Below are 18,613 nucleotides of genomic sequence, written 5' to 3'. Positions count from 1 at the left end.
ATATTAACCCTCAGTGAACAGAATCCCTTCTGACTTAAAACTCTTCAGGAACTTCTAAATTGTTCCTAGAAACTATAGTGTCTAAATTCTACCTGAACTATCCTTCCCTCCCACCAGTGATAAATACTTCTCATCCTTTATGTGTTTCCTTAATCATTACTTTTTTAGAGAATCTTTATATCAAATCAGTGTTAGTAATTCCTTTGTACCATGTAGCTGTCTGTTAATAGCATTTATCACAGATAAAATTTTATATATTTTTGTGGTTTTTCACCTAATTGGTGTCTTATCCACTATAGTGAAAACTATTATATCCCCAGTGTGTAGTACAGTCTGGTATATATATATGGTACTCGATGTCTATTTTCTGAAATAAATAAAGAAAAAAAAAGATAGGAAGGAAGGAAAGAAGGGTGGGAGAGAGGGAGGGAGGAAGCAGAGGAGGGAGGGGGAAGAGAGGGAATTCTTAGAGTTGAAAAGCTCACAAAGGAACATTTTACAGCTTTGCTTCAAGATCAGGAATTCCTTTTATAGCCTTTCTCTTGAACCATCACTCATTCTCTGAACAGTCCCTATGGTGGGTAACTGCATCTCAAGAAAAGCTGCTTTCATTGTTGGGTGATGCTGAACAGCTATTAGAAAATTCTTCCTTAGCTAGAGTTAAAATATGGGTCCATAAACATTTCACCCATATGTTCTCCTCTTCATTTTGGAGCTCCTGGAATACATTTTATCCCTTTTTCATATGGCAAGTTTTCAAATATTTAAAGTTCTTATATTTCTCTCAACATATTCTTGTTCCCCAGCCTAATGATATAGGATTACTTATATTTTCATGACATAAATTTAATAATTTTCTTTATGTGCTTTCAAGTTTTTTAAAAAAATATTCTTTTCTTAATGTCAATTAATTTCATTTCTTGCCTTTAGCCAGCATTTTAAAAACTCTGTTCAAAGTGTGTTAATTGGTTCTTCCCTCCTAAGCCCAAATAAGTTTTCTTGTGAAAATAAGTAGGCAAAACTGTACATTATGCTCTTTTCTTAAGAATTCACCTTATAGAATAACATTACATTTCTGAGAAGACTTGGTGTAAAGTAACATGTTAGATTTTCCTTAATCTGTTTTTTCACAAACATATATGATCATTTTTCTAGGGAAATACATCAAATTGTATAGGATATTTCAGAATACTATTTGGAAAGTACATAAATTCATGTATTAATCTCCATGGAATATTTATGGTTTATAGATATATCTTAAAAATTAGAAGTCTAAAGTAAACTGCACTTTGTTACTAAATGAAATCCTGGGTTATTCTTTTTGACTCATGAGAAATAGGTGTATTATGTTAAGTGATTACAGTATAAATTTTTTCTTATGTTTATCAGAAGAGAAGGAAAAACAAGGTAGGAGAAAATATATTTGCATATATTCATTGTAGAAAAATAGAGATTATTGTTATTGTAATACCTTTTATTAAAATACGTTCTTAATAAAACTTGTAAATAATGCACCTGAAATAAATATTTTACTACTATTTCATTAGAAAGCATTCACTCTTTTTATTTAAAAAATCCAAAACCACTGGCAAATATAAGAGCTGAACAATTCACAATTCAAGTGGATTTCTAATGGCAAAACACTAAGATTCTGCAATAACAAATGTAAAACTTAGGACTTGTTTAATCGATAGAGTACGCTGTACTATATTAAGAACAACAGCTATAAAAAATAGTAATGAACTGAAGATTACTGTTTTTCTGTTATTTAGTACTAAATGGCTAAAAGTCTCCTTTCATGAAGTATTTAATACATTTCCTATCCATTCTTGAGCTAAATACCACACTTACACTTACAAATGCTACTTAGCCATCTGAAATTAATTATGATGAAGAAATGTTTCATTTTTTTCATTTTTTCAGATCTCCTTACCTCCTGTTAGATTACTGTATCTCTACTATCAATATAATATCTGCATAAGCAATTTTGAACATATGCAAACAGATGTCTTTTATATTGCATAACAATACAATTGCTTTATTTGATATTAGTAAGCTGTGGAAGAGACAAAAAAGAACTATCTTTGAGTTGATAAACTATCTGAACTCTGTGTCTGTTTTATTAATTAAAGAAAAGCCAACCGTGCTACATATCATTGGTGAAAGCATCTTTGAATAGAAAACATAAGCTGTACAAACAAAAACGGTGGCCAAGAGCAATTGGAAACGTGACTTTTGTCTTAAAGTTATGAATGGTACCCAAATTTCATTTCAGAAATATTAGCTCATTAAACAGATTTCGGATGTTGAAGATGTGTTTAAATAATGACAGCCTGAAGGAGCCTGAAGCAGTTCATTAAATCCATTGGAATTGGTGGTTTGATTTCATTTCCATCCAGACGGAGGTAGCGAAGGTGAGGTCCGTAACCGAAGGAGTCTTGTTCTGCAGGCAATGTGGGAGGACATATTACAGAGACGTTCACATCTACGGAGACAAAGATGGCATGAACAAATGAATTAGAACAGAGGAGACCAGGTGCGAGAAGACCAAGAAGCCACGAAACAGTCTTGTAGAGGGCTTAGCAGCCTGGTCTGTGGCAGTGCCAGAGACACCAATCATTTTTGTCAAGTTGGAGGTATATCTGTCTTATAAAAGTAACCCCGTTCAAAATATGCAACATATATATAGTTGTCTTACTCCATATTCAGTTATACTTTGAACACCGCACGAGAAAGGACATATTGTTAACAGCTGTGATGGAGGGATGCCTGGGGGATTCAGCAGGTTAAGCATTTAACATCAGCTCAGGTCATGATCTCAGGGTCCTGGGATGGACGCTGCATTGGGCTCCTTGCTCAGCTGGGAGTCTGCTTCTCCCTCTCCTCTGCCCTCCCCACCCCCACCTTTGCGTGCTCTCTCTCTCGCTTGCTCTCTTTCTCTCTCTAAATAAATAAATAAAATCTTAAAAAAAAATAAAAACTGCGATGGAAATAAAAGAATATACATCATCTCTTTTCTAAGCTTCCAGGTGAGATAAGGCATGCTTAGACTACTATAAAATGAGATGGGTAGTATTTAGGACATTTGAAGTGGAGACAAAGGTTCATAGAAGGAATGGTTAGGTGCATGGGTAGGTGGAAGGATGGATGGCTGTGTAAGTGGCAAATCAGTCTATTATCAGGGAAAGCGCTTAAAAGTTACCTTAAAATGCAAAATTTCCAATTAATAGTGTATGATGAGTTTTTTAAAAAGTACATTTAACATGTTTACATATATAATACTTACAGAAAAGAACCTTGAATCTTTATACTTAAATGTATTTAATTAGAAAGGATGTATTTGCCAAGAATCGAATTACAAAGATCCAAGCCAGGAAATATCCCACCAGCTTTTTCAGATGGTGAGGATGTGAGAAATCATGCACCTGCCTTGGACCAGAGCCCTTGGCATCAATGACTGTACTGAAATATAGGAGTATTCAGGAGAGAAAACCTGTTAAAATAGCAAAATTGAGACAAGTGTGCATAATAACTGATTCCAACCATGAGTCTGTATACTGCTTTTACGTCTCATTTGAAACTATTTTGAGAAAGAGGTCTTCCCTTGGAAGATGAGACCCACCTAACTTTGGCAATGGCCTTTGTTTATGCTTACAGCGAGGTTCCTATGCTCTGATCTTATGCCATTTTGTGAATTCAACTTGCTAAAAATAATGACTCATAGTGTATAGCAGTTTGTGTATATAAAGTTATCTTTCACATGCATTATCACTTTATCATCACAGTGTTTATCAGGCAATATGATTATTCTCCCTACCTGGGGATTGCAAGTGGTTCAGACAGGTAAGGTAATGCACACAAGGTATTTTAGCAAGTAAGTGGCCAGAGCTGAGTCCCAGCCTTGTCCTTTTCCTACTAATAGGATCCTTTGCCTTCTGGAGAGACCATGTCCCTTTTAATGTGCTACCATCCTTATTACCCTTACGCCCCGTAACCAATGCATGTCTGAATAAATGTAATGTGAGAAGCAAGTTCTAAATGTAGTTATATTTTCATAAATTCATTATGGCATTTCTTAGAGAACACAGAGAAGTAACTTATTTGAATAGATAACATTTTTTTTTTTTTGCCAAATTTACTCCTTTAAATTGTTCAGAAAAAATAAATATTTCCATGTTTTTTCATAAGAAAAGGTCACGGTCTGGTAAAGTCTAAGAACTCTTCATATAAAAGCTATGTTTCTTGGAAATCACTTTATTAACAACTAGAGTAGATTATGCAGCCAGAAGAAATAAGTACTTTAACAGTTATTATAGCACAGTGTGATATGCCAGCGAGCCAATAATTCTAGCCAGGGAAATTCTTATTTCACATTTATTTTCTGGGAATATAGAAATGACTGTGCCTGATATCTACATTAAGGAACAAATAAATCTCTCTTTGTTGTTGCTGTTAAAATTATTCTTACCTGCGTTGATAGAAATTTTTCTAAAGTCTTGTATTCTGGAAATGGAAGAAAATGTGCTGGGATTTATACTGCATGGGTAAGAAACAACTCTTAAAATGAGAAGGCCTGAGCTCAGGTCCTGTATTATATTTATTCTTTGTCCTTGGGCAAGTATCCTCACTTAGTTGACCCTCAGTTTCTTTCTTCAGAAACTCTTAACGATTTACCAACCAAGATTCTCGTGAGGATTAATTTGTGATTTTCAAAGTGTGGTCCTTGGACCAGCAGCATCAATACCTCCTGGGAACTAAATTGTTAGACCTACTGAGTCAGAAAATGTGGAGGTGGGGCTGGCGAGCTTTATTTTATAAGCCTTCCCGATGATCCTGATGCTTGCTAAGGTATGAGAACAACTGAAGAACGGAAATATATGAGAAAATACTGTAAAACTTTTAAAAACGCGAGTGGAGGAAGAACAGAGTCCTACTCTTTTTTGTATAACTTTGTGTAACTATGTAAGTGGTGGGTGAACGTGCCCATCAGCGTGCTGAATTCTGCTATCTCACTCCTAAAACCCCTTTTCTCAGCTTCTAAGGGGAATCCCCAGTTCATAAACAGTGATCTGTGTGGAATCCCTTTAAATTCACTTCCCATACCAAATGTCTATGGGACTTCTGTTGCCAGATAAGGAATGTACCTGTAGACAGAACTTTCATCAGGAAAAAAAAAAAAAAAAAGCATGTATTTAGGTCAATATTGACTGTAGTTCTATCTGGTTCAGTGAAACAGATTCAGTGATTAAGTTCTTTCTTTCTTTCTTTCTTTCTTTCTTTCTTTCTTTCTTTCTTTCTTTCTTTCTTTTTTTCTCTGTGCATCTTTGGCTTTTGACTACAGGATTAAACGATGTGTGTCATCACCGTGGAAAAATGTGGCAGCAGCCTCTTTGTTAATTCCTGGATTATATGCTCAAGTATGCTGGCAGAAAAACCAAAAAAAAAAAAAAAAAGAAATGAAAGAAAAGAAAAAGAAAAAGGCTTGAATAACTGAGCAGTACCCAGTGGAAAAATAGTCTATTCTCATAAATAGGATGTCTGTGTGATTATTTGCCTAAAGGAAACTAATGAATAATAACCAAGCAGTACCACCTTCGGACAATACCTGTGCCATTTTCCTACAAACTATCCGACTGATTCTCACTTTAGGAATGTATTTTCTAAGGCTGTGCAGGAGAAGTCTCCTCAGATAATCTTCCTAAAGGGCTTGTGCCAGGGTTGAGGCTAGGCATCCAGTTGGTTGCAGTGCCCCTGTGGCTAGACCACGATACTGTCCGCCCCTGCAGCAGGGTCAGCCTGGTCTCAGCAAGGACTGTGAAGACACCATGTTTGCAGTTAGCATTTCCAGCCTTCCAGCCTTCCAGCCATAACCACATCTTCCCTTGATGGTACCTCTGCCCCCATGGCACTTCACATTCATCTCTCTCTCCCTTATCAAAAGCTATTTTCAGGAAAGGAGCAATCATTCGTTCTACCTTGTTGATTACCATTAGTCCTAAGAACTAACCAACTTCCAGGAACACTTGTTTCCATTTCAGTTGAACAAAGTGTTAATCTACACTGTTGGTTCCCAATGTTTTGTCCCCAGAGCAGCAGTCTCAGCATCACCTGGGAACTTGTTAGAAATGAGAAGTCTCAAGTATCAACCAGACTTACTCAATCAGGAACTTGGGGTGGAGCCACCAATCGGCACACTCTAAAGTTTGAGAAACCCTCGATCTAAAGCAGAGACTTTCATTACGGTGTTTCAGGCACCTGTAGTTTTTAGGATCAAGGTCCCTTTCTGATACCTCCTAAATCATATTCCTCCTACTACCATGCATGAGGTTGTCCATGCTTGGTACATTTTCCTAAATAAATCTACCCAGTGAGGCAGAAGTATTGGATTCTCCTAGGAGTAAAAGAAGATACATTTGGTTTCTCCAATGGATAATCACCCTTCGTAGATTACTAAGGTCCACTTTTCAATTTACAATTTGAAGCTTTGAACTTCTTGGTTCATTAAGATTGTGTGAGAATGAACAGACAAAGACAAAATACTGAAAGTTGAAAAAAGAAATCTAAGGGCACATTGGTTGGGGGCAGGGGGGTGGAAAGACCAGCACAGTTGTTATTCTTAAAGAAAACATAGAATAAGTTTAACGACCACGAGCATTTCAATCAAAGGCATACCCTGATGATCACTTACTTTTAATTTTGTTGTGATCAAGGTGAAGGTGCTGCAGATGAGCACTGATTCGGGGGACCTTTGTGAGTTGATTGTGAGACAGCTGAAGATCTAGAATTGAGGATACATCAAAACCACTCGAAGGGAGCCCTGCGTCTGACAATTTGTTGTGGTTTAGTCTCAGAAAGGCCACTTTGGGAATCACATTAAAATAATTTTCCGGTATTCCTTCAATGGAATTGTTGTCCAAAAACAGTTGCATTGTGTTGGCTGGTAATCTTGGTGGCATATTCCTCAGGGCATTCTTGGCCATATTTAGCTGCATGAGGTTCTTGAGTCCCTTGAAAGTGTCTCTCTGAAAGGCATTGTCTAGTAGTTTATTGTGCTGCAGGTCAAGAAGGGTCAGGTTCTCCAGATTGCTGAAGGTCCCCTGAGGAATTCTGGACACCTTGTTTCTGGCCAATTGTAATTGTTCTAGACTTCTCGGCAATGGAGAAGGCACTTCCTCTAGCTCATTATCTTCCAGAAACAAGAAAAGCAGCTTCTTTAGTTGGCTCAGGGCTCCTTTTTCAATTCCATAGTTGGTGATTTTGTTCTTGTTTAGATTTATCCATCTCAGCTGGGTGGCATTCTCGAATGGCTTCTCAGGGATGGTCTCTATCATGTTGTTCTCAAGATAAAGATACCAGATCCTTGAAGGAATAGGAGGGATTTCTTTGAGACCTCGATTTTCACAGTATAAAGCGGTAGGGAAACTAGGGGGACAGAAGCATTCCCTGGGACAGTCAAAGTCATGAACAGCCCAATCCTCTGGTTCACTGACATCATAGACCTGTCTTACACTTCGAGTCCATACGGTATCTGTTATAAATAACACCCAGACGATGAAAGAGACTGAGGTTGCCATTATCATACCTGGGATAGGGGATATAACTGTTAGATGTTGGAATACATTGACCTTTAGAAAATTCTGTGTACCAAAATAGCCAGTAAACATTGTTTCTTTGGGGGAAGGTAAACACATGTCAACAACTTATGCACACATATCAATGAGTACACATATATTTAGTAGGCACCATATGCAAAGCATTTTGCAAACACTGAAACTGGCTCACCACCTTCTAGCTTTCTGGTTTTAACCCAATCACAAGGAAAACTGAGAAACGGAAAGCAAATTTTAGGAGCTCTAAGTGCTTTTCCATCTCTAGCTATTGAATACAAGAAAGTTAACTGAAACCCGTAGTTGAATAAAGGAGTATAAAAAAAAGTGATCTTTTAATAACTCAAATTGAGAGTCTGTGTTGCTTCTAAGAAGTAAGCATATGCTTTTACTTTTACTCCTAAATGAGCAGAACATCTGGATGAGATTTCCCAGGCTCTTTGGCCCCTGCACCAAAGAAATAGAGAGATCAAAGAACATTTTAGCAGTTTGCTGTGAAGGAAGGTTTTAAGATATGAAGAAAAATGTGTCATTAGTCTCTTGCTCTGTTGCTCTACTTCTCCGGTAAGTTTCATATTGGGGCTTGGGGGAGACTTCTCATCTTGTAAGTACAAACTCAAGTTGTTCAACCAGGGAATTTGGATTATGAACTCTCTCTCACAATTAGGCAAGTAACATATTCAGCTATGGCATTACTATGGTTGATGAGAAACAAAGCAAAGAGCATGTTTAGGGACAGATCTCCATCTTCTCGGGATGGCTGCTAACAAAGACTAGGTTACCACTTATTACTGGTATATGACCACGTCAAGGGTATAAACCCTCCCCTGAAATAGCAACAACGTTATGGGCACAACAAACTGTTCCAACAGGAAAAATAATAAATATATATTATATTTATATATATATAAATATAATTACATATATACCAACAGTAACATTTTGACCAATGTACATTTAATTCCGTTGCTTAACCATAAGAACAGAATACATTTTACTGATTCTTCAGGAGAAAATAAAACAACATCATTTATAAAACGCTGATCTTTTCATCGTGCTACTAAATTGAGGGAAATGACAAGTGCAGAGCTGCTTCCGCGAGCTGTCGAATTTTTTACGATCGCAGAATTCTGCTCTGGTCATCTTCCAATAGAGACACGTTAAAACATTCTTTTCTTCAGAATAGGGATTTACTTTAGTTATTAAGCTGTAACCCTGCCTCTGATGAATCAGAACTTTGAATTCGTACCTTTAGGTTTTTAAAAGCACAAAAAGAGTTTACCTTGCTGTCCAGGAATATACCGTTGAGTCCTGAGTCTAGGTCTGAAGTTTGCTCAAACTCAGTTAAGGGGAGAAACAAAAACAAAAACAAAACAAAACAAAACAAAAAAACCCTGTGACTGTAACGGTTTGTTTTTATTTTATGCTGTCAAGCCTGCTATGAGAAAAAAGAAAACCTGCTAGGACCAGTCACGGGGAACACCTTTTGATCTATTGTTTCCACTTTGACAGGACTTCAGAATGCTTACCTCAGCCTTCTTGGATCTTCTTCTTCCTTTTCTATTGGTCACTGCTCATTCCCAGGAATGGATTGACCCGGGCTCCACTGTCGTGTTTTTATGAGTCCTCCCCAAAATATATGCATCAGTGGCTCCAACTTTAACCCCTCCAACAGCCACAGCACCTCGGCACCTAGGCAGCTCAGCACAGGAAATTCTGGCTCTAAGCGCAAGACCCTATAGCAAAAATTCAGAGCAATTGTCACTCTGAAGTCACAGTTCCAAAGATGTGGTAATGTATTGATATCTAGACCTGTTCAGCCAGCAGGCAACGGAAGACAGTTTTGATTTCAAGTCTAACCAGAAGAGATTGTAAAGTGTTTCTTTTTCTCTAGAAAATCTTTTTTCAAAATAGAATACAAAGGAGTAAGTGCTGATGCCCTCTGTTTCGATGGAAATATTTTACTCATTTCTCATATAAAACAGATGTTGGAATTCTGTTTAGGTATATTGTGTTTGAGGGTAAGATAGAAAAATGTATTTGAAAAATGTAAAAATGAAGTCTGAGAAGCTATGCCTGATGTTGGCACTAAACATGGTGTTATGCTCCGTTGTATAGAAATAAGTTTTGTCTCTCTGTTTCCTACTGGGAGCTTTATTCCAAGTAATTATTAAAATAAGATTTTTTTTCTCATTAGAACAGATGTTCTGCATTTAGTCCATTATAAGACATTCCGTTGCACAGCTATTCTTTTTCCTTTAACACATAGATCTGAGATAATGTCCTCTAGTTCTTATATTTGAGAAGAAGAGTCGTTATGCCATTTGAAGAAAGACACAAATAAAAATAATTTTCAAACATTCCATGGGTGGATTGTAAACATTTTGTTTTTCAAAATGTGTCTTATTCTGAGGTCAGGAAGTTTAATTCACGTGACTCAGTCAGCACTGCTCACACAAGCGTCATCAAAGATAGAGCACAGAGAGGAGGAGAGGCGGAGAAGGCCCTGGACGCAAAAGACCTTTCCTGAACCCCCCACCTCCTGCCTCCTAACCGTCGGCAGGTCAGTTAGAGCTCTACCAGCTCACCACCTTGCAGGACTACCGCTCGGGGTCGGCCCTACTTTGTCCTACATGCTTTTGGAAACCTTAGCCTTCCTTAAGCATTAGCTGTATGCTCTCAACCGGGAAGTTCATTTATGTTTAAGGGCTTTTATAGGCTAAGATCTCATTCAGACACGATCTCTTAGTGGCTTTTACAGGTACACTTATCTCACATGTGAGAAAAAAATCAAGTGTTAATTGCTTTCTCAAAACACTGATTTCTCCATTGCGGTTCTCCTTCCCTCTCTCTTCCTAAGCCCTCAGGATATACACAACAGATGATCTTCAAATCTGCACAGCCGCCTCTAGCTAATAGTCTCTTTTCTTTCTTAATTTTCTTTTTTAGCCAAATTACTTGAGTCATTTCTTGATTCATTGACACAAATGTTGCTGCATGTTCACTGTAGGAAATTACAGAAAGATTGGCTGCCTCCAATCTTCATTTCCTGTTGGCCATGACACCCATGATCCACCCGCCCAAAGATGGCTTCTAATCCCTCTGCTTCCCTAAAATTGTTGTGACAAAAATCAGCAAGGATCTTCAGGTTTACTGATATATTGACGCTTTTTAGTGTTTGGCTTACTTGACTTGTGACTTTTGACAATATTGACCCACCCCTTTTATTAAATGTTTCTCTTTGTTTCTGTGACATTCTCTCCTAGTTTTCCCTTCCCTTTCTTTGAGAAATTTTCCCATTTATATCCTGAACCTTTCGGTTTCCTCTAAAATTTTTTTAAAAGTGTTTCTAGCATTTGGAGCTGTTTGAGATTCTGTCCTCTGCTCTGCTCTTCTTGCTCTCTACACGTTTCCTGTAGGGTTCTGAAGTTTTAACTGTTCCCTCCGTTATGACGACTCACCTGAGTCTTTATCTCTCGCTCAGCCTCTGGAAGAAGACTTGCACTTTCGTGTGTGTGTATATACCTGCTTTCTGGAACTCTCCTCTTGTGCATCTCAAAGGCGTGTATCTAAAACGAAGTTCACGGTCTCCCTTTACTGCTAACTGCTCTTATCATTTACTTTTAAATGCTACTATCATCTTATTCAGTCTACCAAACCAGAAACCTGGAAATCATTCTTAACTCTTCCTTCCCATTTTGCGAGCATCTGAAAACAATCACATTTTAGAGACCCTGGGAGACGTGATATAAATAAAAATGACCATCTACAATGCTTGCCTAATTTGGTATCATTGCTTCCAGACTAAAAACACAGGATGTTTTCCACTGTCGGTATAATCTCTGTCTGTCTGTATCTTGATTTTTCCTATAGCAATCCAACCTACCCTCCTTTGATTACCGATTCCTGGAGGATGAGGACTTAAACCCTTCATTGCAACTGCGTAAGTGGAAGTTCAACACGTGAAGTTAAGACAATGGTGAGAATGTCCGAGTCACGCTAGCTGTTAAAAGAATTAATGAAAGATTTTGCTCAGCTAAATACACACAAAAGGTATATGCACCACTTTGATAGTCATGAGTTTTCTGATTAGCGTAACTATGTAAATAGAAACATGGTCAAAGGGGCGCCTGGGTGGCTCAGTCAGTTAAGCCTCTGCCTTGGGCTCAGGTCATGATCTCAGGGTCCTGGGATCCAGCCCCACATGGGGCTCCCTGCTCAGCAGGGAGTCTGCTTCTCCCTCTCTGTCTGCCCCTCTGCCCTGTTCGTGCTCTCTCGCTCGCTTGCTCTCTCCCTCTCTCTTTCTCAAAATAAATAAATAAAATCTTAAAACAAAACAAAACAACATTGTGGAGAACCATAGGTATATGGTAGAAAGAAAAGAAAGGTGAGTTAGGATTTTCTTTTGCGAATTACTAGGTGTTGAGCCTGCACAGCCTATCTGACCTCTGTGAGCCTGAGTCTACCCCTAGTGCACCAGCCCGGACTGCGCTCCCAAGGGTCGTTTGAAAGTCAAGTAAGATAATGGAGGTGATAATGTCGGATAAGTGCAGGAAAATTTCATAGTAAAAGAAGTTAAAGCCCAAGGATAACTTACAAATCATCTCTTCAAACTCTCTCCTTTTACATAGGAGGGAAATGAGACCCAAAAATTTCTTTTAGCAATGTGATATCGGCATCTTGGCCTAGCCTACCTGAGGGAAGTCCTTCTAGAAACTTGAGGTGGGGCTAACGTGTTTTTATTGCCATTGTTCTTTTAACCTCTTTTCTTCCTTTTAGCATTTTCAGTGTTTCCTATTTGCTTATCTTGCTTCTACCTCTTGCTGTTAAAAGGTGTGTGTTGGGGGGGCTAAATTGTCTTAGACTGAGGGACTTATCTTGTCATGTCTTGAAGACCATTGACATTATAAAACAGAAGGCAATACACGAGGGTATTAAAGACATGAAACTCTAGTAGAAGTTCAAATTTGTTGGCATGTGTCTGACACACCGATTTCAGCCATGGTTGGTCTATCGGGTGCTGCCAAGAGCTGGGTTTACGTACAATTGACTGGACTTCTGCAAAGGGAAATAATTTTCTCTGAATAGATCAGTTTTAGCCTTGTTTGACTAAACTCTGTCAAATAACTTAAAAATATGAACAGTATCCACTAAACTACATAGCTAACACACACATACATTTATAATTTAAAATCTTTTCCAAAATAATACATTTAAAATATAGTAATGACACTTAAATGGTCTAAACCACTTCAAAGCTGATAAGACAGCATTGCCCCAGTCCATTCACTCCCCAAGTGTGAACCTCACTCCCAAGAGGCCATACTTTCAAAGCTATTGTGGATTTCTCTTAGTGCTAACCTTAATTTTCTTGCTTGGATTATTTTTGTTTGACTTACCAATTTTAAACAGCAATTATTAGATAAAGATTTAGCACATTTGCTCCGGCCCCCTCTTTACCCCACCAGTCGCCCTGATTCCCTTCAATAACCCCTAATGTATGCACGAACTTTGATTAAATAAATATTTATTGCATACATTCTTGCACAATAGAAATATTGTTTGCTGCTGAAATAGTGCAAAATTATCTTAATTCCTTCATTGTACTGCATTTATTTGCTATATATATATATATACACAAAAACTATATATAGTATATTTTACATACATATACAAGTATTCCACTAATATTTTCTAAAATCTCAAACAGAATTGTCAAACCATTTTGAAGATCTTTTTACACCCATTGAGTAGGGACAACAGAGTGTGCCAGTTAAAAGCCAGACCCGCTTGGGTTTGAACAAATCTCTGCCATTTACGAGCTGAGACTTTGAACAATTACTTTTCTTTGCCTTTGTCTCCTTGTCTATAAAGTAAGGATGATGATGATAATGTATTAGTAATAGTGAGAATACCTCCCTCAAAGGATTGTTGTGAAAATTACAAGAATTAATATTTTCAAAGCATGTAGAGGATTATAAAACATTAGTAACTAAAATCAGACATACCAGGTTTACTTTCTCCTGGAGATACTGCCCCTGGAATTCCATATGCTCTTGCTTCAACCTAGTTGGCTCATTGTTGCAGACCAGCCTGAGGAAATTTGGCAGATGATAATGTTTAGGCTTTTTCACGGCACATCTCCGTTGTCACATAGTTAATGGGGCTCTCTAATCCTCCTTCACAACCTACACGGAGGTGTTATGTTTGATGAAAATAAGTCCAGCTCGCTTGTATCTTACATAATAGGCATTTATTGGCAACAAGCTTTAGAACATTTATGAAGCAAATCTTCATTATAAGGTATCTTCAAAAGTTCACTAAGTTTACCTAAGGTGTGGATTAAAACTAATACAAAATCACACTGGCTCTGCTCAGGTATGGTCTGTTAGAGTACGTTCAGGAACGACGCAACGCTTGCTCCACGGGCCTGTGGGAGTCTTGTTGTGGTCCTGGGCTTCCTTCCCCGCCTCCTGTGTTAGATCCCTTGTTATTTCCTGCATCTCCCAGTCTGTTCTTTCTTGGTTAATTCCACAGGGTTGGTGGAGAACAACGGCCTCTGGTAACTTCCTGAGATACTGTGTTTTGTTGTGCTTTGTTTTTTTGTGAACTCACATGTATAAAAATGTGTTGATTCAGCCCACCCACTTAACTGGTATTTTGACTGGATAGAATTCTAATGTAAAATAACATTCCTTCCAAATTTTGAAGATATTTGAAAAGACAATTGGCTTGTTGCTTCTGGAGTTGAAATTGGAAAAGCTGATAAAATTGTAATTTTCAGTTTTCAGAATGTGACCTTTTCTTGCTCTTCGAAATCTTTTGAGACTTTCATCTTCAGTCCGAACTTCTGCAACAATACCCCTTGAGGGGGTGTATTCAACCCCCACTGGGTCTCACGGAGTCCTTTCAATCTGGAAGTTTATGTCCATATAGTCCATCCATTTTTTCCTAAATTTGGGGGGTAAGTCTTAGATAGTGCACCTCCTGGTTAAATCGTCTGATTCTCTTATCTCTTCTACTTTCTTTTTAGAAATTTTTATGCTTTCTCACAGATTTCCTTTTATCATATGACCTTTGAAATTTCTATATCATATATCATGTATTTCCTTTGCAAACTTTTCCTTTGGTTGTTCCTTTCCTAGAACATTCTTTTGTTTTCTGTAATTACTATCTTCTCTCATGTCATTCAAAACAAGATTAAAAACGATAAGGTTTTCGTATATTGTGAATTTCTTCTGCTCTGTGCAATAATTTTATTTCCTTTGATTTCTCTCTTTTTTTTCTTGGTTTGGTTGGGCCTTTAGAGGTAGTTCATATTGGAGGCTTTCTTCGCATATCTGATGGTGCTTTGCTGAACTTCAATGCTTAAGAAGAAAGCACTAGTAATCTTACTGGAAGATCGATGAGAACTGATGGCACTTGCCGGCTAATGAGCGGGAAGGTATTTTCCCCACTGCCCCACCCACCATATATTATATTTATTTCACGCACACACACACACACACATGATGTAAATTGAAAAAGTCAAAACACTTCGTCTTCTTAGTGTACTTTTTATAAGTATGATTTTTTATTAGTACTACTAGCATGAATTGTTTCTGTTGTGAATGAATGGCAGAAAACCTTCTAGCCCTAGTTTAGCCTTTGTATCTGAAGCATCCTGAGGCTCTGTTTTCCAAAATTGATCTGAAAATAGTAGTAAATCCTGCCACTTATAAGCTATTTACGTTTTGATTCAACTTTAATATTTATGACTCGCTAGAGTACCCGTTGCTCTAAGACTTTCATTACCTGATCAAGAAATTAACATAAAACTACCCGTGTCGTTCTTGGACAGGCTATTACCGACTACCGAGAAGTCGAGTTACTTTCTTCCAGCTTCTCAAGCTCTCTCCATTTCTAGAAGTTAGCCTTCACATTACCAGCCTTTAGATGGTAAGGTAACAGGAGGTAAGCAGCTTGAAAGCCCATCAATTTAAAGTTCATCTCCAAAGCATTTTAGAAAAGGTGTCTTACAAGGCAACATTTATTCAGAGTGCTGACAAAATACTACAAGACTCATAATTCTCCAGCAATCTTGGGCAGATTCATGAACACATATGTGTATTCTTGCTATCCTTAGCTTCTTAGCAAACTGCCTTCAGGCCCGTCCCAATCAGAGCTGCGTCGTTGTAGTACCCATTCTCGATTGGTTCCCACAGGTCATAAAATGTAAATTACAGTTTGATTGTATGCATACTTTTCCCTGTCAGTTGGTCATCGAGAAGCCACTGTAAGGTCACAGGTGTGACTGAAGGGAGAGACAGCAGTGTCACAGGAATACCCCTTCTCGGTCCTATTCCCATTCACATCGCATACTTGTTGAATCAGTACTGCTGGGCAATTCAGGTTATTCCAGACAGATAGTTAATACTGAGTTTACGGGCAGCTAATGTCAAATTGTTCAGTCTCCCCTTGGGTCTAATTTCTTAAAAAGATAATAACTATTTATTAAATATAGCATACCCTTGTTTAGAAAGCTAGAAGTTTAATTCTCTTATTAAGGTTTACTACACACTGCATGTAGCAAACTGATCTGTCTGATGTTCTTTAAACATCGTTTAATCTGTTGAGTGACAAGTAGCAGGATCACTGTGCCCTCAGCTGTCTGGAGAGCCTTCTCTTGACCTGGCACAAACCCACACCTTACAGCTTCTCAGCACCAGACTCATGTTGGTAATATGTGGCCTCCAAATTCAGAGACTCTCCATGTTCCCAGTGGCAGTGGATACATGGTTCAGCAAATTGTCTTCACTTTAGATAAATATCCCAAGACCATTCCCCTAAGCCTTTTAATAAGTCAGTGTCTTGCACCCCTATGGTCTTGCATTACACTGTTGACCCTTGAACGATGCAGGGGTTAAGGGAAATGATCCCCTGTGCAGTCGAAGATCTGTGTATAACTTCTGCCTCCCTGATAGCCTACTATTAGCCTGGAAGCCGTACCTGTAACATAAACAGTTGATTAACACGTATTTTGTGTGTTACATGTATTATATATTGTGTTCTTACAATAAAATAAGCTAGAGAAAAGAAAATGTTATTAAGAAAATCATAAGGAAGACAAAATACGTTTACGGTACTGCACTGTATTGGTCAGAAAGAATCCACCCATAAGTGGACCTGCACAGTTCAAACTCAACGTCATTCGAAGATGAACTATATTTGTCTCCAGTGCTCTGGCATTCAAGCGTCTAACCAATGGATCCAGCTCAGAAAGTTTACTTTCATTGTATCACATGATGTTTTGTGAGATGGTATTTCTGCCTACCCAAATGTGGTTCCAAGCCAAGGAGCTAACACAATCCAGAAACATTACAGCAAAATTATATTGCTATTCCTGTCTGGTGAAAGAAAGCAGACTGCGTCTAGTGATTTTGTTTATTCAAATGGAGGAAAATGACATTATTCGGATCAGTTGCTTCCTATAAGGTACTCAGAGCTCTAATGACTCGGACCACATACAGAATGGCAGCTGCAACGGGAGTCGCCTTCTAATTAAACTTTGGAAAAATCCATTTTCATCCCCCAAAACTATCCTTCCACCACCACACACAAATGAGAGTCTGCCTAGAGTCGTTAACTCTGCACATTTAAATCTTTGACGGTGGCACGAATATTTCTGATTCTTTTGTTGAAGTGGCATTACTATTAATTTAATATTTTTATAGTGGTGGAAAGTTCTGTAATTTCCACGTTGGTCTTTCCAATCAGAATGGTCCGTTTTTCTCAGATTTCAGATCCGGCATGAGGAATCAGTCCCTTTCTGAGGCCCTCTATTTCAACTGTAAGTAAAAGAATTTAGGAAATAAATACAAGAAGGTTGTGGGTTGGACAAAGGTAAAGTCTTCGCTTCTCATCTTACCATCTCCAAACCCTTACTCGTGGACTGCAGAAGTGCCCTGGGTCCCCAGGATTTAGTTTTGCTTCAAAACCACATTTTTTTTCCCCCTCAGGACACTGTTACTGATAATGACCTCAGGTTCTTTTAGGGGAAGACTAGGTTAAATAAATAAATAAATAAATAAATAAATAAGCAAGCACACATTTGTGATATCATTACAAAGTACTTATTTAAGTCAAGATACCCTCTCTTTGCTTTTGGGAGCTCTAGTTCCATGATTTAACTGGGGTTTAAAAATTCAGCGAAAGGCAGAAATTCTCCGTTCTCTGCCGTAATGGCTCATCCAAGGTCTGATGACCAGTTCTGGAGGATTTTATTTTACAAATCAAATAGCTCCGCGGAAGTCTTCTCATCTCGTTCCTTCTCACGTCTCTCATTCTCAGCCGGCCATTACTAAGTGAGGCTCTTCCGGCCAGCAAAGGCGCGTCGGAGGGATCGGGAATCGGAGGCACTCTCGCTCATCGGGATCTTACTGTATAATCCCTAGTCCAGTTCTCAGGGGGTCCTCTGTTTCCAGATCAATGCTTTAACTTTTTACAAAGAGATAGGATGAATAATGCATTAATTCCAATCCAGAATGAGTGTATGCTTGTTTGGTTTTTGTTTTGGTTTGGTTTTGGGGGTTTTTTGTTTTTGTTTTTTTAATTTTAGCTCTCATCTGACAATGAAAAGAAATAAGACCTTTATATTTTAAAAATAATTTTATGAAGCCCCTATACTTCAAGCCCTAAACTTGAGCTGAGAATTTTTTGAGTTGAGCTTGCCATCGTCTCTTTTCCAGCTATTCCATGGGATTTTAGAAGCAGCTGTGCCCTTCAGTTCTATTTCGTGACCTTCCTACTTTCCTATGACAATAGCTGTGTGGGTTTGCTCTCAGGAGATGTGTCCTTTCAGGTAACTACAGGTGGGTCAGTGTCTTCCAGACTCTCAGCCCAGAATAATTTCAAAGTTTTGACTGCCATTTACCTAAGCTATGCAGATAACCTATTGTGAGTGCCCCACATTTCCCAACAATCTGATGTCAATAATGGATATCTGGTATTGATACCTTTTTCTACCA

At 38.2% G+C, this 18,613-nt stretch overlaps 1 protein-coding gene across 3 annotated transcripts; it reads right to left on the bottom strand.

Annotated features, from left to right (window-relative positions):
• Window positions 1-1,502: 1,502 nt before the first annotated feature.
• On the bottom strand, window positions 1,503-9,388 carry KERA (keratocan). Of its 3 annotated transcripts, none has more exons than XM_045779762.2 (3): window positions 8,890-9,117; window positions 6,689-7,582; window positions 1,503-2,443 (listed from the first exon to the last, which is right to left on the bottom strand). In XM_045779762.2, the coding sequence occupies exons 2-3, from the start codon at window positions 7,578-7,580 to the stop codon at window positions 2,319-2,321; spliced, it is 1,017 nt and encodes a 338-aa protein (XP_045635718.1). In that variant the 5' UTR covers window positions 7,581-7,582; window positions 8,890-9,117; the 3' UTR covers window positions 1,503-2,318. The 3 variants fall into 3 exon arrangements, with proteins under 3 accessions (XP_045635718.1, XP_045635716.1, XP_045635715.1); XM_045779760.2 differs by lacking the exon at window positions 8,890-9,117 and adding an exon at window positions 9,137-9,388 and having other exon boundaries at window positions 1,505-2,485; XM_045779759.2 differs by having other exon boundaries at window positions 1,505-2,485.
• Between the last annotated feature and the right edge of the window lie 9,225 nt (window positions 9,389-18,613).

This window comes from Ursus americanus, chromosome 17 (assembly GCF_024610735.1).
Source record: "Ursus americanus isolate L20-20 chromosome 17, mUrsAme1.1.p, whole genome shotgun sequence".
Lineage (NCBI taxonomy): Eukaryota > Metazoa > Chordata > Mammalia > Carnivora > Ursidae > Ursus > Ursus americanus.
Note: the sequence above shows the minus strand (reverse complement) of the source record. Positions and strands in the feature narration are given on the sequence as shown.